Consider the following 23,257-nt stretch of genomic DNA (forward strand, 5'->3'; position numbering starts at 1 on the left):
GGCAAGAGAGGGCAATTGCGGAGCTGCACGTGCCTCCCACTTTTCTCTCCTTGGGCCTGTTTCCTGGTGGTCGCCATGGTTACCCTGGCAACCACGTAACAATGGGATCGCCAGAGCCTGGGAGGAACGCGCGTACCCCCGCTGCGCCGGCGCCTTTTTTGGCTGAGGGCTTTACTTTCACGGACAGTCCCATTTGTCGTGGAGCCAGCCGAGTCTCTCCCGGTGCGGAAGTGCCTTTCGTTCACATGATGTGTTCCCAGAGGGCTTGACCGCTGCGTATGCTGTGCCCGCCCGCCAACCTTTTTTATTATTTTAAGCGTAATGCAAACTGTTTCCCTTTATTATTATTTTAAGCGTAATGCAGACTTTTATATCCATTGCCAATGAGCGCAGTGGGGCCTGGAAGAGCAACAAAACGCTGACCGAGGCCACGTTAGGGGTGGGTATTCGTGGCCCTCCAGAAGTTTTGGACTGCAGTTCCCTAAGTCCGCAGCATTGATTACGTGGGCTAGCGCTGATAAGAGTTGGGAGACCAGAACAGTTGGAAGACCAGAAATTGATCACACAGACGTTTGGTTTTCAGAAAGTTTAATGTCCGCCTCTCCATCACTGCGAGAGTAGCATGTATACCTGATAGATAACTGAATCGAGGACGTGCCCTGAATTGCACTTTAGGGAAAGACCGAGTTTAAATCCGAGCGTCCCGAAGAGCTCGGCTCTGCAACTGCCAGACACAACCAGAGTTTCACTCTCAGTGGCTCGTGCAAAGGAATCAATCACCGTTGAGCATGTGCTTCAAAAGCTCGTCTCTCCCGACTGACCAAAGCCACAGCAGCTGATGCAGATCTGGGATCAAAGGGTACGTAACTCTCAGCCTCGACTCACCTTTGGCTCTATGCGGGGACCAAACATTCTGTCTACGACCAGCAGCTCTGTGAGGTATTAAATCCCTCAGTTAATTACCCCAGCTTCTATCATGAAAGATTTTGCGGTATCATCGAGACTAGTGCTAGAGCAACCCTCTTCCGGTATTCTTCGACGTTGCTTCCGCCAATGATAGCGTTGCGTCGACTCGGTTGTGCTGTCGCCGGAGCTGGCCTGCGGCTTCGCGCCTGGCAGTGTTCTAACCGGGTCGCCATGGCAAAGAGCAAGTTCGAATACGTGCGGGACTTTGAAGCGGACGATACGTGCTTGCCTAACTGCTGGATCGTGGTGCGGTTAGACGGACGAGGCTTCCACCGGTAAGCCCTGCTTCCGCCATTGGTGGCGGCAACGGCTCCTCGCGGAGCTCGATTGCCGCAGGCGGCTGATCAGCCAATGGGAGTGGGAGGCGGGAGGGGCAGTGGGCGGTGCCTGCTCTGCTTGGGGCCCGGCGTCGGCGCGAGGGCGCAGCTGATAGGCTTTCGGCGCAGCATCTCTCTCGTGTCTGGGGGACTCTGGCCGAGAGTGTTTAAGGCTGGCTGGGCATGACTGGCCGCCTGTCCCGGGCAGGTTTTTGCAGTGGTCAACTCGCCGAGGCAAGCAAAGTGTTCCAGACGATGGAAAACTGGATGAGCCTTACTCCAAAAGTTCTTGGACCTTGTGCATTTTTTTTACTATTTCCTATTTAGGAATGATACATTAGTTTATCAGTTCCTATATATTTACTTGAGGTACTGATAAATATGTGTCCAATGTCTTTTTAGTTGGATTTGTTGACCAAAAGGTCCGTGTTCTGGTGAGCGGATGCCCAAAAATACACAATAGGGGGAGGTTTTCTTTTAAAGGATTTATTCTCGAGAATAACCGACTTAGCAACAAATATTTCCAGATGGTGTACCTGAGCAGTTCTCAGTTGGCCCTTTGATACATGATCATTAGAGGGTTACACATAATACCGTAATACTTTCCAATAGGTTATAGAAGTAAAAAGTTACAAGGTGGAATTTTCCCACTTGTATATCAAAGAAGATTCTCTGAAGGAGAGGGGAGAATAGGGTGCTATTACATAGAAGAGGAGGAGGTGGGGTGGTGTGAATTGCCCTTTGTTTGAGCTGCTGTTACCTGTCAGATGCAAACTGGTTTTCTCTGGACTGGTGCTTGGTCAGTGTCAGCTGCATTTCAAGGATGAGCACATGCTGGTTTCTAGAAAAGAGTATTTTTCTCAGGCCTGGTTATGTGTCAGTGATTGCATGATTTAAGCAATGAAAGTTCTACCTATTTTGTGCATCAGATTCAGCTTCCTCTTTGGAAGAGCTTTTTTGGATCAGAAGGCCTGTCTGGTGCAGCATCTTGTTTCCTAGGAAGACCACAAGTGGAAATTTTTTATTTACATCCTAGCTCATGATAATCTCATTTAACATGTGAATGGTGTCAGCTTTTTCATATTGGGCAACCAAATTCTGGCACCACACAAATTAACCCATACCTTGGAATTTAGTATTAAAACAAATATTTGAAAAGCGGTAACTGTGGTATTGCCTCCAATATATTGAAAGAGTGAAAAGGTTTTTTGATTAGCGGTAGGAGTTGTTTCATCTCGTTTAGGAATGCATTGAGCTATTTGTGTTATAGGTAGGGTTTCTGCCCTCGGTTGTAGTAAACTTTTTTCTTTTTTTAACAGGTGTATTGGTTTCCCTTATCTTCAGTAGGCACAAATATGATTACAATAAGCACATTGCAGCCTCAAAAATTTTCAAAAAATTGTTAAACACTGAAAAAAAAATCCAAGATCCAGACCATCACAAAATTTGCACTATGTTAAATACAGACTGAGAACCACCTTAATTGCTTTGACAAATCCCATTTCCTAACAGAAATGTTCAGTGCATGTTGACTCAACAAGTACAATTGTGCTAAGTGGAGTGTTTTTTGGTAAGTGCAGTCAGGGTTGCAGCCTTAATGTGTGTATATATTTTTGAAGCTTTGCTGAGCAGCATGGTTTTAAGAAGCCAAATGATGATCATGCACTTCAGTTGATGAACAAGTGTGCACAAACAGTGATGCAAGAACTAGAAGACATTGTTATTGCATATGGCCAAAGTGATGAATACAGCTTTGTTTTCAAAAAGAAAACCAACTGGTTTAAGAGGAGAAAAAGGTAACTTCTTTCTGAGTTTACTTCCTCCCTCCCCTTTTTCGTATATGCATTTAGTTTGTACAGCATGATTGCTATTTAGCTAGCTTTATTCTAAGATATGTAAGACCCTGACCTTGCTATCTGTTTTGGGGCTGGTCATGGTGGCAGCTCTGGTTTGATATGTATTATTTAATTACATTTCTGTGTTACCCAATAGCTGAAGCTGTCTAGTTCACAATAGTTAAAACCATAAAATGCAACACTACAGTGAACAAGATTATAAGGGAATGATCCCGTGGCCCCTAGACATTGTCTTACTAGCCATAAGATAGTTCAGATTTCCATCTTGGAGATCAGAGGCAGTGCACAGAGCTGGAAGTCAAAATTCAAAACTTTGTCCTCTGCCTCCTTGTACCCAGTGCAAAAAGAAATGGACCTCAAAGAGATTTTAACCTAAAATCAAGTAGCCAACTTACTTCTGTGTAAAAAGAGGCATGGAAGACCAAGGAGATGGGGGTGGTAAAGGACATGGTGGGAGTGAATGGGGCTTTGCAGCTTGCTTTCTTGCCAACATCCAATCTGCTACCTTGATCTGGGGGGCAGGTGCAATCTTGCCCATGGATTAAAAGGGGTTACCTGCCTTTGCCACAGGGCCATTAATTTAGGTCAGTCAAATTTTATATGCTTGGTATATAACCAACCAAGCTAGAAACCTCCTGGGAGTGAAGATGGGAGTGGGTAAAGCTTTGGAGCAGCTCTGACACCTTTTTAAAAAGAGGCATTTTTAGATTACATAGACTAGTCATATGATATTAATAACTTATACTTTCTCTCCCCTTTTATGTTCTTTTTACAAGTAAGTTCATGACTCATGTAGTTTCCCAGTTTGCATCCAGCTATGTTTTCTACTGGAAAGATTACTTTAAGGACCAGCCTCTCTTGTATCCACCAGGATTTGATGGACGTGTTATATTGTATCCTAGTGACCAGAATCTAAAAGACTATCTCAGTTGGCGACAGGCTGATTGTGAGTATCTCTTACATTACAAACAACACATCAGTTTTTTGCCATTGATTTATATCACAGGACTACTCTTCTGATGGCTGTAACTAATTGACTGTGCTTAATTGTGATACCTTAAAACAAATTGCTCTTCTCCCTAATGAATGTTTTCCAGCTTTGTACCATTTGGAAATGAATGAAAAGCATACCTACAAGTCAAGGCTTCGTAATTTGTCATGTTATATTTCTGATCTGAATACCATCTTTACTCTGGATAAGAGCCAATTAAGGGACTGGTTATTTTGGATAGACTCTAGAAAAGACCTGCAATTAATTAAAAACTCTAAATTTCAAAACTCTTTTGAAAGCATTACATTATAGAGCTAGATATCTGTCCAGATGGAGATCATCCTCTTTAAGAAACACCTTTATTGATTTGCAATTTCAATTTATGCCAGCCAGCTTGGATGAGTAATATAATAAGTGTCATATGAATCTGTCCTTTATATACTAACCCCAGACAGAGATTCTTGAAACCCTTGCTATCATATGGATCCAGGAATGTCTTGGCAGAAACAGTTTTTTTTTAAAAGTGATAATAGTTATGTGACACAAAGTTGCTTCATTTGTTTCAGCAGCAAAAAGGTCAGGAAGAGAGAATTAGACAAAATCGCTATAAGCTGCATCAGAAATTCAGAGTTAAAATGAATTTCTGTTCATATTTCAATTTCTATTTATATTGATGAAATTCTTCATTTTGTCATTTATGTGCATCCATTTGTGTATTTGTCATGGCCTTTGGCTAGTACAATACACTTTTTGAATTGAAAAACTATGGAGAAGTAGGAGGCAGGCAGGTCTGCCTCTACCCACTTGAAATATCCTGAATCCTTTCCCACATCTTTGGTTCTTACCCTTATAAAAAGCAGTAGAGACTTAGGACAGAACTTGGAATATTACAGGTTGGGGAAGGTAGTCCCTTCCTCTCTTCCCACCCTTTAGCTAGCATAAGAAATGTAGCAATTTTAGCTACATTAGCATCACATGAGAAATGTACTTAGTATTGTATTCAGTTGTGAAATAGGATATGGTGCTGCCACTTCTTTTAGTTGTCTAGTAATTAAGGAACCAATATTCCTACACATTCAAGGCAAGCAGTAATATACTTCATGAACTACTATTGCGGACTCTGTATAGCAATCTATTTGGGTATCTCCTCTCTAAGCACACACCGCTACCTGAATTCTATACTGAATATTATTCTCCCAAAACAGATAACAGTGGTTTCTCTTTGGTTGCATGTTGCAGTGTATGAATTAAGAGGAGAAATAAGGTATAACATGGAACACAGATTCATTGTAGGACCTTTTGGTAGCTTAATTACATGTAAAGTGCTGATAAATGTAATCAAAACTTCCTGATACTGGTATTTGTATGGACTGTGCTGTGGAGGCAAACTTCTTTGATGCACTTGCCAACTGGTCAAACTGTCTTGATTTCATTTGGTGTGTCTGCAGGTCACATAAATAATCTGTACAATACAGTATTTTGGACTCTTGTGCAGAAAAGTGGCTTAACACCAGTAGAAGCACAAAAGAGGCTACAGGTATGAAACTTTCTTCCAAAGATCTCATCCTAAGTCATATAGTGTCTTATGCCTTGTGTTTAATGCCAGCAATTTGTGTAGTGATTCAGATCTCCGTCCCATCCCCCACGCTCAGAGTTGTAAGGCATTTGTTGGCGTATACTGGGCATTTGTTGGAATATGTATTACCTTACACACACTATTCTTATAGGAATGCCTGTGCATATAATTTTGTGCTTGCTTTCATGCAGGAATGGTAAGTTTATAGAGTATTAACTGTAGTTAAGAGTCCTAAGTAAGCTTTTAACTAAGCAATGTATGAACTTGTGGTTATTTAGGGAGCAGTCCTAAGAGATGTTGGATGTTGTGGACCTCCTTTTTATTTGGCAAAGATGGAGGTCTGCCATTGGCACTTCCCCAGTGCCACAGCAGAAAGCTGTGCCACCATTGCTTTAGTGCCAGAAAGAGGTATACTGGGGAGTCTTGGCCCCTCAAGACTGAAATTCTTTTTTTCCCTGACACCCCTCTCCCTCTTCATTTCCCTGGGGTTCATGTACTTATTTCCCTTCTTATTAGTGTCAATGGGACAGAGACTTTTAATAGTCATAACAAGTAGGAGGGGCAGAAGAACCTCATTTACTCTAGCTGGTACACGTAGACAAGGCTCAGATAGTGGTGGTTTCTTTGCCATGGAATCTCCCACCACCTTAGGACCACTCTGCCAAATTTTTACTAAAATTAGCTCATTGAAGAATGTAGCATGAGCCTTTGGAAAGTGGCCTGCCCCATTCCTGTAATACAGCACAGCTATAACCTTCAGCAGCTATGTAACATTGGAGAGGGCATTCTTTTGCTGCTTTGTCTCTTTTAGCTGCTTTTGTATCTTCTTATGCACAGATTGACTGGTGTGTGCATTGCTAATTTTGCAGGTTACTGACCTGTAACAACCAGAATTATTAAAACATTATAGAGTTTACAGTGAATTGTAACAGAGAAATAATACTGTTCCACTTAAGGACCTCTTCTAGACAACTAACTTTACACCGTATATCAAGGTGGGGAACTTCTTTCACTCCAAGGGCTGAATTCAGTTCTCGGGAACTCTGAGGGGCCACAAACCAGTGGCAGGGGGTGGGGGACTGAAAGCAAAAGAGGAAGGGCAAAAAATAGAAAATACCAAGACGTTGCAGCCTGTGCCTCTTAAAATGCTATCCAGTTTAGTTGCTTGTGATCCGCTGAACTTGGAGTATTATGGGCATCCAGTTGAGGGCAGAAGGATTGCCTCCATGCTTCTCCTCCCCTGCAAAAATATGTTTTTTTGCCACTGCCCAGGATTCCTTGCGTCCCACTGAAATCTCACTCCTCTCCACTGCCCCCTCGCTACTAGCCCTGAAGTTGCATATACAACTTCAGATTTGCAGTTGGCATGGAAAGAACCATGCTGACTGCAAGGGTGAAGGGAGGATGCCGTTTGGTCAAAGTCCCAGCTCCAACTTTGAAATGTGTTTGAAGTCTGGGCTAGGAGCCTAACCTACCCTATGGTGGTTTAGATGGCATCTCAGAGCCATAGGATCATGCCCTTACTGCCACTAACTAAACCTTACAAAAGGCATTTCAGCCTTTGAAATAAAGTGAAATCTTATGTGTGCTTAGGCAAAAGGCCTATTAAGCCCCAACATACCCAAGCCATCATATAGGACTTTTTTGTCTAAACATGCATGTTTTTGTCCTTAAAATGAGGAATTAACTTGGACTAAAGCCATGGAACCATCAAATGATTTTTGGCTGAGGAAAAGTGGGTGGCCATCTGGAGAAATATTATGCTTTCTAGGTCATGGGTACTGTGAACCATAAAGCAATAAAAATCACAATAAAATATCATGCAAACAAAACACAGATAACAGCACTGATATAATCTGCAACTGTCAGTTAAAAGCCACATGAAGCTTAATTTTGTGTTTAAATACAAGCGGAGAAGTGGACTGATTCATCTCTGTAGGGAGAGAGTACTTCTAGGAGTATGGTGAATTCTCAAATACAGAGCTCAGATCCCGAATTGAGAGGAAAGTACACTCCCTGTGCAGGCAGTGATCAAGAGGTGCAATGTTCTCATGTGCCATATGATACTGTTGATTGTTTTAAAAATATAACTGAGGTATAGTTTTCCTCTTTTGTCTTTAGGGGACTCTTGCAGGTGACAAGAATGAAATTTTATTTTCAGAATTCAACATTAATTACAACAGTGAACCTCTGATCCATAGAAAAGGAACTGTTCTAGTATGGCAAAAGGTAAAACCATTTTGACATATACCCATGTTTGTGTTTAAAATGGCAATATGCAGGTAACAAGCAATTATCTAATGTATCTTGTGATAATTAAGTGCTTTCTGACCATAGCACATGTGGTGAGGAGGCAAATCTGCCTTATAAGTTTACCACTTTTTCAAGTGCTGAAGTTAATACAGTCACTATCCCTGACCTGAATGATCAGAACTAGTGTTTCTGATTTGAGGATTAGCCATTGCTGGAACACTCAGTACCAGTATTCCTGTTCTTGAAGGAGGGAAAGGACAAGTGTACAGAGCTTTCTCTGCCCAGAATGGCTAACTGTATCCTTCATGACTTCCAGTTTTGTTTTGTTTCATTTTTTATTCCTTACATGTTTATTGTTGCTGTTTAATAAGCCAGTAAGTATTAAATTTGGCTGCATATTTTGAATGTTAAGAAGAAAAAAGCAGGAGGGACTTGGATTTGTAAAGTACAGATCATTAGCATTTGTACCAGTATATCTGTTTGTGAGGCCAGTTGAACATCATACTTTGTGACATGGTGCTCCTGGCTATGTTCCATTTGAAGCACTTCAGAACTGCTAACAAATGTTTCTTATCTCCCCTATCAATAAAAAGTATACAAGTTGTTTTTCTTTTGAAAGTACAATGGAACAGTGCAATAGTGTTATCCAGCTCTATAAAAATTAAGCCAAGACAACAGTAACAAGGGAAGGTAGAATAGTGCAATCAATGAGTACCAATCAAATACTAGTCTAAGAAGGAACACTTGCAAAGGCTAATTGAAAAGAGTTTATTTAGCTCCTTTGGAATTGACCTATAAGTATACTGAAATCATCCAAAACAGTTATATAACATATGACAGCTTTAGAATAAATGCTATGTTTCTAGATAAAAGTTCAAAGTATAACTTGTAACCAGGGTAAGCAAAACAAAAACTGGATTTATATGTATTTCCCAAGATCTTCCAGTAAACCTATTCAATCTTGTGTTTTGTTAGCAACCTTTGAAAACATTGTATTTTAACTGATTTTGTGGAGTTTAATGTTTTCAAGATATTCAATTAATTGACATCATTGTTACGGGATATATATGGTACAGATGTTTTAATTCACAGTGAGCCTTTTGGATGGCCTATATGATAATTTTTGAAATGTGGAAGCAATATCTATCATGTAGCTGATGCTGGACAGACTGGCTTGTTAGTGTGTGCACAATTGGGCAAAGTGAAGACAAGTGTTTCGCACAAATAATAGGTTGTGGGCAGTTGCTAAAAATCAGTTTTTGGGCCACAGTTATAGCCAAAAAAGTGCCTAAAAATGGACCTTCGTAACAAAGTGTTGAAAGCTAAAGTGTTCAGTTGGCGTTGTACCTTTAAGCTTTACAATACTATCCTATTCATGTCTACCCAGATACTAGTCCCACAATGTGTATAGGATTGTGTATATTGAATTGTTGCCTTAATGATTCACTAGGAGAGCAGTTTTAAGCCGTGAGACTGAAAGTTAAGGGGAAATTTGTTTTATTTTTTTATTTCTAATAGTGAATGGGAAAAATGGCTTTTTAAAATCAATAAGTAGCTTCTGCTTGTTAAACTGGAAGTTTACTCTTCCTTCATTAATTCAGAAAGGCATCTTTCTAGTAGCCTGGTAATATATAAAATAATTTAATCAATTAATCAGTATGAGGCATATGGTTATATTGTCTGAAAATATTTTTTTCTGTTTTGATGTGGAAAACCAGGTCTAAAACTTCTTGCATAGTTTTAGTCAGTGGCCCTGTTAAATAAACCTATATGTGTTCTTATATAAAAATTTGCAGCCTATCCTACACGATAGACCTTTGTAAAACAAGGATAGATAGAGGTGTAATAAAGAAGCAGAGCTGCTGTCCATTGAGAAAAAAAGTAGGTTAATTGTATGAGAGGGTTGATGCAGGGCAAACCTAAGCCATGTCTACTCAAAAATCATTTCATTTCAATGGGATTTACTTATAATCTATAAGTGATTATAGATGATTGCAGCATTAAGGTGCAATCCCTTGCATGATTAACCAGGAAAGTCTTCACAACTCTCAGCATTTCCCAAGCTAGTCATGCTGGGGAGTTAACCTTCTAGTGCACAGGTTGACATCTTGCAAGCCAAAATATCTGGAGGACCACAGCTCCTGTCAGTCCTATCCAGTAGCGGGGAATAGTGAAAAATATCTGGAGGGCCATTAGTTGACCACAAGAGTGAGCCATTACAGAAACCTCTGAAGTGGCTCGGAGGAGCTGAGGCAAGCTCTAGTGTCAGAAAACTTCTTCTAAGGTTGGAGTTCTGCCTAAAGTTTTGTGTTTTCTTCTTCTGAACTATTCTAAGGCCTCAGGATATTGTTGAGGGACTATAGGATTACTCTAAATGTTACAGTTCTAAAAATAATTGAATCTTGAATTGCTTTCTAGCCTAATTCTAGGATTTTATATTAATTTTTCACTTGTATTTCTAGGTAAATCAAATCATCAGGAAAACAATTAAAATTCCAAAGGAAACAGAAGAGAAGGAAGTTGAAGTGACTCGGATGAGGACTGCAGTGGTTCCTTTGCACTGTGACATCATTGGGGATCAGTTTTGGGACCAATATCCTGAAATCCTATCTGATGATAGCTGACCTTTTCCATCTGGATTCTAGCATGAAATATTTTATACAGTTTACTTTGCAAGGACCAAATAATGGGAGAGGAATATATGGCTAGCCCAATATGAATATTAATGTAGTATAAACATGTGCAATATCCATGTTGCCAGAGAATACAGAAAAAAGGACTTCTCTTTTATGCAGCATCCATAAATATTAATATAATGTTCCATCAGAATTATGAGGTGCCTTATAATATCGACAAACTTTACAGTGGAAAAGGAATGCCTTTAATTTAAGCCCTTGCCCTCAAAGGCACTCTGTTGGTACAAATCCCATGAGATTTTAAGATGCCCATTTAAAACTCTGAAAACATTTAAACTCCTGCTTCAAATTAAGTTCTATCATCAGGGAGCCAAGTTACAAATTATCCTAGTTGCTAATGTCTCTGGATTATATGAGTGATAAACAAAATGTCCTGGCAAGTAGCTGAAACTAATTAGGAAGTTTTCTCTCAAGTGTAAATTAGTTCTGGCCTTTTTGAAAGCTATGGAAACGTAATTTCCCTCTGTAATTGTACATTTATTGTTTGGACTCTCTCCTCGCTGCTTTACTGATTATTAGAGAGGGTCTCAGGTGGCCATACTGGAGTAATAAAGTTATTGTATAAGGGGGGTATCACAGCAGGATATGTTTGTAGGTCATGCTCTCATTTTCTGCTGCCTGGGAAACTATCCAGTTCCTGCTGTTGAGGATTGTGGCAACCAACTTAACTGAAAGTTCTTTTTTACTGTGGTGTGAAGTTCAAAAAGAGTTTGTGCTGCTCTTCTGTGTTTCCTTCTTAAAGAGCCATGGAATCGCAAGGCTTCTTCCCAAGGAAAGAAAAGATGAGGCAACTTGGAGTGATTGTGAGATCTGTGTGAGCGTTTGTCCATGTAAAAATCAGGCCAAGACAGTGACTTGGTTCTCAAGGAGTGACACCCCATCATGGTTTCAGCAGGGGTGGCTTATTGTTTGTGAACAAGCCACACTGATAATCTATGGCTTGTTCTAGTGGCTTATCAAACAGCAACAGGTTGTTGCATGAGTCAAACCTGGGAGAGCAATTTTGTTGTAGGTCGCTGCCTCAGTCTTCTCCAGGACAATTTGGCAAGGGTGGTGAAAACAACAAGAATTAATGACTAGAATATGGAAGGGTCTGGGGTGAGCAGTTAGGGCTGCAAAGTGTCCTGGAGTAGTTACAGGATTGAGAGGGGAGAATGAAGAGGAAAACCCCAACCAAGCCCAGTTGTTTGTGAGGCAGGCCAGGGGTTCCTCAGCAAACAGACCATACTACATAGGTCAACGTACTGTTAAGTGCAAACCAACCCAGACTCTGGGAGATACTAACAGAAGGGTTTTACACAGGTTGTTTTCCTACTGTTATTCCAGGTTTCTCCCTCTGTCATTCCCCATTGTTATCCTGCTTTTAAAGGAAATAAGATTAGCTGGAACAATAGGCATTTTAGTGTCATTCATTAAAGCCTATTTTAAAAAACTTCTAATAAAAATATTCATCTGACATAGTGGCTATATTTATTAATGTAGGTAGAGTAATCATAAAAATACTTCAAAGCAATATGTATTTAATGCATGTATCTTAAGGCTGTAGTTTGGTGCCTATTTCCTGGAAGTAAGCCATATTGAACTCAGTGGGACTTACTTCTTAGTAGATAAGCCTACAACTGTATTGTAAGATTGTGTTTTTGTATTGATAACACACTATGAATTACTCTTCTGAAGTAAATGGGATTAATTAGTTTATAATACCATAGCTCAAGCATAAACCTTGGCAATGTTGAGGATAGTGGCTATTTATCTTTATGAAATGTGTCTCCCTCTTTTTCACTAAATGGTGCTCAAGGCTGAACAGCAATAAAAGTAAAATGCACAATAGCAATAAAAACATAGCGCTGATATATATATATATATATATATATATATCAATAAAAACAGCCCATTGAATTAATGGGTGCTTCTAGATGGAGGGGTCCTAATGTTAACAATTAGCATTATGCAGCTATTCTGGTTTTGTTTTCTCAGTGTGAAATTCATTAAAGAGAAAAAGACTCAAAACACTGTGGGAAAATACGGGAGGGCTGATTGAAACCCGATATCTGAATTGTCTGTAAAATTCTATAAACCAAGAATGGCTGGATGTGATAAAAAGCCACCTATGAAACCACCTAATTGCACTTCTGATGGTCCTAAAATAAATCACCTTATCAGGCTTAAAGCCTGGGAATAGGAACATATTTGCTCCCAAATATTTCATGGCTCCCAAAATTTACCAGGCAGGCTAAAGGTGTTTTTCTCTGATGTTCCAGAGCTTGAGAGCAGCTGCTAAGAAAGTCCTGAGGTCTTACTAATAATGCTTCAGGAGTTTAGTGGGTTTCCAAAAGGGCCTCTCCTAAAGGTGTTAAAACCAAAGCAGCCTTGTATGGGAGTGTTTTTTCAGGTAATCTCCCAAGTTCAATTTACCTTGAAATGGGCCAGTAGCCAGTAAAGTTGTTGAAATATGAATCATATGCTCCCTGTAATTGGCTCTGGTCCACAGGGATATCTCAGCATTCTGGATCCCTTGTGGTTCTCAAACTGTCCAAAGACAGCCCCCTATAAAGCAAACAGTGGTAGTCCAAATACAGTGTAACTGGCATGTGTCATCATGTTAACATCTAATTTCTCTAGGAATGAATCATAGAATAGTAAGATTTGCAAAGGGGCACAAGGCCATCAGGTCCAACCCCATGCTCAGTGCAGGACTCCCAAGTTAAACCATTCCTCTCGGATGGCTGTCCCAGTGTAGGAGAGTTCACATCCTTCCTAGGTCATTGGGTCCATGGTCGTACTGCTCTAACTGTCAGGAATCTTTTCCTGATCTCTAGCCAGAATCTGGCTTCCTATAATTTGAGCCCATTATTCCATGTCCTGCATCCTGGGATGATGGAGAAGAGATCCTGGCCTTCCTCTTTGTGACAGCCTTTAAAGTACTCATACTTGTAGAATGCTATCATATCTCCCCTCAATCTTCTTGAGGCTAAACACACGCAGTTCTTTCAATCTCTCCTCATAGGGCTTTTTCCAGTCCCTGGATCATCCTTGTTGCCTTCCTCTGAACCCCCTCCAGCTTGTCTGCATCTTTCTTACACTGTGGTGCCCAGAATTGGACACAGTACTCCAGATGAGGCCTAACCAATGCTGACTAAAGGGGACATAGTGTTTCACAGGATTTGGAAGTGATGCTCCAAACACATCACATTATTGACTCATATTCTTTCTATCTTCTGCAGTATTAGCTATCCCCACCCAGTTGAACAAATGTGTGAATCTGAAAATCATTCCCTGTATTTCCTCATTCAAATCCTTAAAAATGTTGAAAAGCACTGGGCCCCCGATTGAACCCTGCAGTACCCCGCCTGTTATCTCTTCCCAGTTTGAGAGGGGGCCATTGATGATCGCTCTTTCAGTCCAATTCTGTAGTCAACCATGGATCTACCTGATAGTTGTTCCATCTGGCTCACTTTTAGCTAATTTGCTAATCAGGATATCATGGGGTATTTTGTCAAAAGCTTTGCTAAAGACAAGATAGATTATGTCTACAGCATTCCCACAGTCCATCAGGGAGGCTACCCAATCAAAATATGAAATCAGATTAATCTGGCAGGATTTGGTCTTAAGAAATCCATGCTGGCTTCTAGTAATCACTACATTGTGTTCAAGGTGTTTTCAGGTTGACAGCCTTATAATCAGTTCCAGAATTTTCTCAGGGATTGATGCCAGGCTGACTGGTCTGTACTTCCCAGGTTCGTCCTTTTTTTCCTTTCTTGCAGACAGGGACAACATGAGCCTTTCTTCAGCCATCGTTCACTTCCCCTGTCCTCCACGATCTCTCTTAGTGGTTCTGAGAGTTCTTCTGCCAGTTCCTTTATGACTGTAGTATAGGGTTCATCAGGCCCTGGAGATCTGAACTCATTCAACCCAGTTAATGACTCTTGACCATTTGCCCATCAATCCTGAGCTGCTATCCTCTTCCTTCAGCCTGTACTTTCCCTTCATCAGGAAGGTCGTAAGTCTTCCTTTGGGAGAGGACTGAGCCAAAGTAGTTGAGTACTTCTGCCTTTTGTTGTGTTATCATTTTGCCATTCATGTTGAGTAGTTGAACCCCATTTCTTTCTTCTGTCTCACTTTGGACATATCTGAAGGCTTTTTTGTTGTTTTAAGCATCCTCCTGTAGCCTCAATTCATTCCTAGCTTTAGCCTTCCCTTTGATTCCTTGCTACCTGCCTGTATTTTTTCTTTGTAGTCTGGCCTTCTTTCTACTTCCTATAGATGTCCTTTTTCATTTTCAGATCATCTCTAAGTTTTTTGTGAAGCCACATGGGCTTCTTCTGTTGTCTTCTACCCATTTTTCCTTGTTGGAATTGTTCGTAATGTTGTCTTTAGAATTTCCCTTTTTAAAAAAATCCCCACTCAACTTGGACACCTTTTCTCATTACACTCACTTGCCATGGGACTTTACTTATAATTGTTCTGAGTTTATTAAAATTGGATTTCTTGAAATCCAAGGGGTACATCACTTTCCCCCAGAGTTCTCATAGCTGCCACTTTGTCCACTAGGTCATTCCTGTTAGTATCAGGTTAAGGACAGCCGTTCCTCTTGTTCCTTCCTCCACTTTCTGGAGCAAGTTATAAGCAATACATTAGGAATCTCTTAGAGGGGCCATGTTTGGCAGAATTTGTCTCCCAACAGATATCTGGGAAACTGAAATCCCTCATAACGACATCATGCCTCCTTGAAACGCCGGCAGCTTGCTTTGGAAAAGATTTCTCCTTGACTCAGTGATTGGTAATAGACTCCAACCGCTGTATTCTTCTTATTCCTTGTGCCATTTATATTAATCCAGATGCTCTCAGTGGGGTTACTAAGCTCAGCCTCTGTATTTCTGTGTGAAGTTATGTACCTTTAACACATAGTGTGACTCTGCTTCCCTTTCTGTTCTTCATGAATAGGTTATATCCTTCAATTGTTGAATTCCAGTCATGGGAGTCATCCCACCAAGTTTCAGTTATACGTATCAGGTTTTATTTACCCTCCTGTGTGAAGAGTTCTAGTTCATGCTGTTTGTTTCCCATACTCCAAGCATTAATATATAGACATTGAAGACCACATGCTTTATACAGTAGCTTTCTTCCTACATTTTTTGGAAGACTATTATTGGGCACTGTTAGAAATGTTCTTTCTGTTGTGATGCAGGTATACTCCCTCCCCTGTAGAGTTTAGTTTAAAGCAGTCCTGATAAACTTATCATGCTGTAGCCAAACACTTTCTTTCCAGGCCTTGTAAGGTGAAAGCTATCCTTTCCCAACAGTCCATCTTCCAGGAAGTATAGCCTGTGGTTCTAAAATCCAGTCTCTCATGTTGACACCACCTTTGTGGTCAGGCATTCACTTGCAGTACTTTTCTTTCCTTGTCTATTCCTCTTCTGCAAACTGGAAAGATTAAAGAGAAAACTATCTGGGCCCCACTTTACTTTTCTCCCTACAGGTTCCAAGTCTGGCAAGATTCCTTCAAAGCCCAGCTTGGCAGTGTTATTTAGAAACATAGAAACAGAGCAAGTCAGAAGGGGCCTCCTGGGGCATCTAGTCTGACCCCCGGCTCCAGCCGGCTCTGCTCACGACATGCTCACCATGTGCATGTTCAGCCTAACTTTGAACACCCTCACCGATGGGGTTCAACCACCTCCCGGGGAAGCCCGTTCCACACCCTTGGGGTCCTAACAGTCAGGAAGTGCTTCCTGGCATCTAAATTGAACACTGGTTCCCTGAGCTTTGCTCCGCTGGAGCATGTCCTGCCTTCCTCTCTACCCACCTCTGTGTGACATCCCCTCACATACCTGTATGTTGCCAACAGATCGCCTCTGAGTCTCCTCGTCTCCAGGCTGAAGAGACCCAGTTCCCTCAGTCTTGCCTCATATGGCATCCCCTGCAAACTGGCCACCAGCCTTGTGGCCCTATGCTGCACTGACTCTAACCTGGCTATAACCTTCCTGTAATGAGGGGCCCAAAACTGAGCACAATACTCCACTTGCAGGCGCACCAGAATCGTATAGAGTGGTAGTAATACCTCTCTCGATCTAGAAGCCAAACTTCTGGCTATGCAACCAAGGGTGGTGTTCATCCTCTTAACCACCGCACCACACTGCTGACTCATGTTTAGCCTGCAGTCAACCAGCACCATGAGGTCCCTTTCACAAGTGCTGCTCTCCAGCCACTTGTCCGCTATTATGTACTTATGACACCTATTCCTATGCCCCAAGTGCAAGACCTTGCACTGACCCACATTGAATGCCATCCTGTTGTCTCCTGCCCACTTCCATAGTCTGTCCAGATCCTTTTGGATCTGGAGTACCTGCTCCTCAGGTGTGGCCACTGCCCCAGTTTTAGTATCATCTGCGAATTTGATCAGCAGACTTTTCACCCCTTCTTCCATGTCATTGATGAAAAGATTAAACAGGATCGGCCCCAGGACAGAGCCCTGGGGGACCCCGCTTGTCACTGGCCGCCATCCCGATGAATCCCCGCTAATGGTTATCCTTTGCTTTCGGTCAGTCAACCATGCCCTAATCCATTGGACAGTGCTTTGGTGTATCCCAAAACACCTCAGTTTCTCCACCAGGATATCATGGGGCACTCTGTCAAAGGCCTTGCTGAAATCCAGGTAAACCACATCCACTGCATCCCCTCCATCTAGCCCCCTAGAAACCTTGTCGTAGAATTCCACAAGGTTTGTCTGACAGGACCTTTTTTTGCGGAAGCTGTGTTGTGTGGCTGCCAGCATCCCTTCCCTATCTAGCATCACTAGATCTCTCGCTATTATGAGGCTTTCCACAGTTTTTCCTACAATGGATGTAAGGCTAGTGATTTGTTTCCACATGTATAAGAATAAAGGGATACATGTCAGTGGGTTGTATAAATCTTGGCAATCTTTCAGTTACATCCTTAACCTATTGATATAGTTGGTGCTTTAGCCTCTGCTGTGAAAAAGTGCTCTTGGCCATTCTCGGAGCTGGGCATCCAAGTTCAGGGCTGAATCCAGGACCATACCCAAAATGAAAACCTGTTTCTTGAATGACGGTGCAACCCCATCCGAGACTGGTTGAATCCCTGTTCCCTCATCTTGTGTTACACTGAACAGAAGCCTGTCATATCTGAACGCAGAGGTGGCCTTACTGTTCAGCAGAGTGAGGCAGCCACCTCAGTGAAGGATGCTGGGGAAGTAATGGCAACAGCCTCAAAGAGCCTCAGCCTGCCATTCCTAACTGGCAGCTGCAATTGCCTGCTTGTTGCCTGGCACAGTCCCTCACAGGATTCTGTTTTCTCAAAGCATTACAGTGGCATTAGGAAAGCAAGCAAACAAGCAGACAGACATCACACACACATGTACTGCTCCACTCACATGATAATATGTTGGTGCTACAGCTGCCGTCTGTAACATTTCTCTGTGGAGGTGGAATGGTGAGTAAACAATGGCAGAGTGCTGAGAGAGTAGGAAACATTGGGAAAGTTAAAAATCTTAAAGCCATAACAATTTCAAAAGCTTAATGAAAAGATGTGTATTGCCCCTCTTCCTGAATTCAGAAAGCAGGGACCAGCTGTAGCTCCAGAGGGGGCCTGTTCCAAATTCTGAGGATAACCCAGCAAAAAGCCCTGATGCCAGATGTTCAGTCATGGGAATGGTTTTACTGGATTTAAATGGATAGGAAAGACAAAGTTGAGTATTGTCTTCATATTAGTGGCACTGAACTCAACCTTCCTGTAAAATATCTAGAGGTTTCATGTAAACATTAAACAGCATGAGGGATAGGATGGAACCCTGCTGGATTCACAGTTAATCGAAACACTCTGTTTTTCGTACTATTCTGTGAGCTGCACAAATACAATAACCATAATTATAAAACATTACCATGTAATATTAACAGCTCAGTTGCAGTTAATTTGAAATATATTGAAGGTTTGAGCATAAGACATACTAGCATGTCACTTAGCAGTATCCAATATCAACAAAGTCCACATTAAACAGTGCTTATTGAATTGCTTAATTCATGTATCAGAAACAGTACATATTAAAATCTAACCAAAATGCTTTGCCCACATCAAACTCAACAGTATAAAAAGGGAAAGATAAAGCTAAATGTCCATTTCAAACAGCCCATCAGGCTACAGAAAGAGCTGCTTGCCAGGGTTCTGTAGTCTTAGCCAAGAAAGGGCATCCTTATCCCCAAGGAAACCACCCTCCTGGCTCTCTAGGTCATGGGTCCTCAAACTATGACCCACGGGCCGAATCCGGCCCGCCATGCCCATTTAACCAGCTCGTCCCAGAGGTTTTGCACTCGCCGTGTATGCAGCTTGCTCATGCAGAGATCGTTCTGGACTCACTCGGAGAAAATGATCGCAAAAGCAAGCCATGGCCTCACCCCACGTGCCCCTGCCCTGTGCACCCTGCCCCCTCACCTGCCCGCGTCCCCCCCCCCACCGGCACTACCTTGGCAGCTCGCACCCACCCCCGGCACCATTCAACTGGCCCCCTGTTGAAAAAGTTTGAGGACCCCTGCTTTAGGCAGTAGAGCACCAAGAGAGGCAATTTGGAAAGACACCTGGGCAAATGTAGTACTGAAGATAGCACAGCCATGAAATACAAAAGCAGCAGTAGCAGCTCCTTCATGAAGGCTCTTAGGTCTGGGGGTGGGCCAAAGTATGTGGAAACAGCTTAGCCCTTGCATACCTCAGCCTATCTCAAGCAGGTGACTTCTAGATGTGTTGTACTACAACTATTACCCCAGCCAGAAAAGCCATATTGGCTGGAGGTTATGGAGTTGTTCTAAAGCACATCCCTTCCTTGACACATTCCTGCTGCACAGTTCCTAAGGCTAGAAGTGGGACAGGGTAGGTAGAAACAAGCACGCCCTGAAAGGCAAAACACCCTTTCTCTCCAACTTTGCCATAGTGGTTACTATTTGGACACTGTCTATAAGCCAAGGCCATGGTGTGGAATAGAGTCCCGCAGCACTAAACCTCTGAAACTGCCCCTTTGAAGCCCATCTCAGCCATCTAGTCCGAAGGAATATCGTGGTAAACTTACTGAACACCACAAAGTGGTGTTTGATATCATTCACTAACAGGGATACAGGTATTCCTCTCTAGTTCTTAGTGTAGAGTGCCCAAGGTGGTGATAGAAATATTTTCAGTCTCATAACTAGCCTAGTAGCCAAACTGAAAAGGATCTAGATAATCTGCCTTTTCCAGAAACTCCTGGGACTGTGATGCCACTATAATTCTGGAACACTTTGCAGAAGAATGGACTAATGAAGACCAGGCAGAAAGTATAGAGCATGGTAAGACTCAAGATCTTTTTTTTTTTTTTTTTTTTGGAGGGGGGTTAATAAAAATCCACATGCCAGTTTCGGTCATGATGGAACCCTGTAACTTCTCCCTACCTCTCCCCTCCCTTTTTCTTATTAAGGAGGACTGCTTATGGAATCAAGTAGTCCTTATTTCGTATTAACTCACACAGAATAATACCGAGGCAGTCCAGGATAGGGTTGAAAAATAATGGATTTTTACACCAGTTTCGATCGGCAGAAGGGACAGTTACCCGAGGTCGGTCAAGCAGCGCAGAGCAAGGCATGGCCGTCGGGCATGACCGAGGCTCGCCGTCTTCCGGGAGCATCTTGCAAGCGCCGAGCGGGGCGCGTGGGCGGGGAAGGCGCCTACCGTGCAATTGCGGGGCTGGGGCGGCCCTTAGCAGCGAAAGCGGCAAGCGCCGTGTCTCTCCCTCTGGTCCCGCCCCGCAAAGTCAGGACCCGAACGAGAGCGAGATGGAGGAGGCGGAGAAGGCTGGGGCCGGGCCCAGGCGGCGCCGCCGCCGCTCCAGCGGGCGCAGCAGCTCGGAACGATCTCCGAGCCCCGGGCGCCTGGACGTGAGCTCGCCGCGCTTCGACCCGCTGCTCGCCCTCTACGCCGAGCGCACCCCATTGCCGTACCCGGCCGCGCCCTGCTTCAACAACCTGGCCGAGTACGAGAGCTTCCAGCGTGGCCTAGTCCGCGCGCCGGGGCGCTCGCGAGGCCGCTCTGCCGGCACGCGCGCCCGCAGCAGGGCTGGCCGGGCTCCTGCGGACCCCGAGCGACTCCAGCGCCTCCGCAGCCTCATGGTGGCCAAGGACCCCGGGCCAGAAGCAGCCGAGAGGGCCAGGGCGCGGGCCAGACGGGCTCCGCGCAACGTGCTCACCAGGATGCCCCGTAAGCTGGGGAAGGGGAGCTGAGCGGATCTGTGGCTGGGCATTTCTGAAGGGGCTTGAGGACTGCCTTCCTCTCGGCTTTAAGAAGTGGGTCGTCATTAAGGCGAGGAGGGGCGCTCTGCACATACTCACAGGCACCGCATCATCGTTAGTGCTAGTATTGGTGAAGACCGCAGGGATCATTTCGCGCGCCTGATCCCTGCCGCTGACAACGGCATTTATTACTATGCATTTATATTCCACCTTTTCTCTTGGTGAGGAACACTGAGGCACGTAACAGATTTAAAGGCGTGCACCAGTCCACCAGTGGACTACTGTACTGAGGTGTAACATGTGCTACACATTGGATTTGGCAAGTAGGCACTGTGTGTGCATGTTGCATGGTTCTGCTTCAGTGCAGAGTATAAATACAAATAAAATTAAACTTGAGCATACATAGCAAGGTGTGCTAATGTTTAATGTTTCAGGTGGCTAAAGGGTACTGTTTATGTTGTGCTTACAGTATATATACAGATGTAGGTTATAAAAAATAAAATATTCTGTGGTCTAAAATACAGATTTTTAAAATATGCTTATTTGCAAGAAGTCTTGGGCTGTGGTTTTTTAGTAAAAAAACAAGACAGGAAAGCCCCCTTATGGTATCTAAAACCCCAACAGCTCTTGCTTTTTAAGCATCTGTAGTCTTCTGTCTAAAACCTTTCTGCCACAGTAATTAGAATGGTGTAGGAATGTAAACCGTGAAAGAATTTCACCTTGCAGGTGATACAGAAATACAATTAATAATAATATGTGCTCAGAATTGAAATGCAAAAACTGCAGATAATAATGGGAACAAATGTCAGGGAGAAATGGGAGGGGAAACAGGAGAAGCCATGAGGAGGAGGAGATGTGGCCTATATTATTGAAGATTAGGTAGCAGAGAAGGGGGGGTGGGCTGGCCAGTGTTGGGAGTGGGCATGAAGTACTGGGAATGGGGAGAACATGAGTGATTTTGAGGCAAGAGAAGAGGAAACTCACTAATTAATCAGAAGACAGGTGTGGAGTTGTGGTGAAGCTCCAAAGTGTGAGGGAAAGGAGGTAGGTTCTTTGACCAAGTGTTAAGATGGAATGGTATTGGGGAATTTTTGGAGTATGAGAATGTGATCCAGCTTGCCCTGACCAGATGGCCAGTGATCAGGGATGAGGAGTTTTGTAGTCCAAGACCTCTTGAAAGCACTTGCTTAGTTGCCAAAGAGGTTGAGGCAGCATTCATTTATTTCCTTTATTAAAGCATTTTTCTCCCATTTCTCTGCTGACTCCAGATACCTTACACTATTTATTTATTGCATTGCATGCTCACTTTTATCCTCTTGCAAAGATCCAAGGTGGTTTACAGAACCTTGATCTCCATTTTACCCTCAAAATGTTTTGGCCTACAACTTCTGGTATGCCTTACCATTAGCAGTGATGATTAGGGCTGATAGGAATTTTGGTCAAAATGCATCTGGAGGGCCACAGGTTGGGCAGTCCTGTCTGTTGAAGTGGACCTAAGGAGGTCCCTCTCCAATACCACGGCTTATTGTTCCTTACAGGGATATTTAAGGTGTCTAGTCTTAGGAAAAATGGTTGAAAGGGAGCTGCTGATTGGAAGTAGCAGGGGGCAGTTACTGCTGGGGACAGCAGTCAGTGTAGTTCTTTGCATGCTGTCTGTGAGTGGGGCAAGGCAGGGGGACTGAGCAGCAAGGTCAGAGAAGACCGTAAGTTTGTGTGCTTAGCAATTTTCACTTACCTAGTTCTAAAAGCAAACAACTGGCAAATGGAACGTCTTTCAGGTTCAAACATAAAAGGAGTGATCAACTACACAATAGGGGGGGTTAGTCTATCTTTTTAGATAATATGAATAATAGCTGAATAAAAATATGTCTGAACAAAAGCATTTTATTTAGAACATGTTAAATTTGGGGGAAAACTACAACTTAGTGGTATATTGTATGTGCTTTGCCTGTATAAGATCCCAGGTACAGCATCATATTACCCATTGGTGGTTTTTATAAAAACAGATTATTCCCATGTCATTATTTCCATGACATGCTCTCTAAATAGCATGTCTCCTAGATAGCAAGTTTCATTGAGTTTAACAGGACCCTCTCTAGTAATTGGACTGCAGCCTAAATTACTGAGTTCTTTTGTTGTGAGTTTTTTTTTAAATGCATGTTGATGTGGCATACGGCCTAGTGTGCTGCACCATAAAACCTATAACTTACCTAGTTATCCAACTTGGAATGGCTATCCACTTGTTTTTGAGTTCATGGACCTCAGCAGTAAATATGAATTCTGTGTCTCTGCTCAAATAGTACTAATACACACTGATCATATATAAATATAGGCATTAAC

General features: G+C 42.8%; 2 protein-coding genes across 2 annotated transcripts in view; both read left to right on the forward strand.

Annotated features, from left to right (window-relative positions):
• The first annotated feature begins 2,907 nt into the window (after nucleotides 1-2,907).
• THG1L (tRNA-histidine guanylyltransferase 1 like) lies at nucleotides 2,908-12,111 on the forward strand. The gene is made up of 5 exons (XM_044451018.1): nucleotides 2,908-3,079; nucleotides 4,011-4,085; nucleotides 5,579-5,667; nucleotides 7,828-7,935; nucleotides 10,422-12,111. Exons 1-5 carry the CDS (start codon nucleotides 3,013-3,015, stop codon nucleotides 10,581-10,583), a joined length of 501 nt encoding a protein of 166 aa, XP_044306953.1. The 5' UTR covers nucleotides 2,908-3,012; the 3' UTR covers nucleotides 10,584-12,111.
• An 8,353-nt stretch (nucleotides 12,112-20,464) lies between these two features.
• The window catches only part of LSM11 (LSM11, U7 small nuclear RNA associated), a 17,008-nt gene continuing 14,215 nt past the window's right edge, over nucleotides 20,465-23,257 (forward strand). The window contains exon 1 of the mRNA XM_044450947.1: nucleotides 20,465-20,885. Coding sequence (XP_044306882.1) covers nucleotides 20,465-20,885 — 421 coding nt within the window. The remainder of the gene's footprint in view (nucleotides 20,886-23,257) is intronic.

This window comes from Varanus komodoensis, unplaced genomic scaffold (assembly GCF_004798865.1).
Source record: "Varanus komodoensis strain SLA01 unplaced genomic scaffold, ASM479886v1 scaffold6_1, whole genome shotgun sequence".
Lineage (NCBI taxonomy): Eukaryota > Metazoa > Chordata > Lepidosauria > Squamata > Varanidae > Varanus > Varanus komodoensis.

Excerpts from the sequence above, each read along its gene's own strand:
- THG1L (XM_044451018.1), top strand. The coding sequence starts at position 3,013 with ATGGCCAAAGTGATGAATACAGCTTTGTTTTCAAAAAGAAAACCAACT. Across the intron at positions 5,668-7,827 it reads AAGCACAAAAGAGGCTACAG|GGGACTCTTGCAGGTGACAA; the intron begins GTATGAAACTTT and ends TTTTGTCTTTAG. Across the intron at positions 7,936-10,421 it reads CTGTTCTAGTATGGCAAAAG|GTAAATCAAATCATCAGGAA; the intron begins GTAAAACCATTT and ends TTGTATTTCTAG.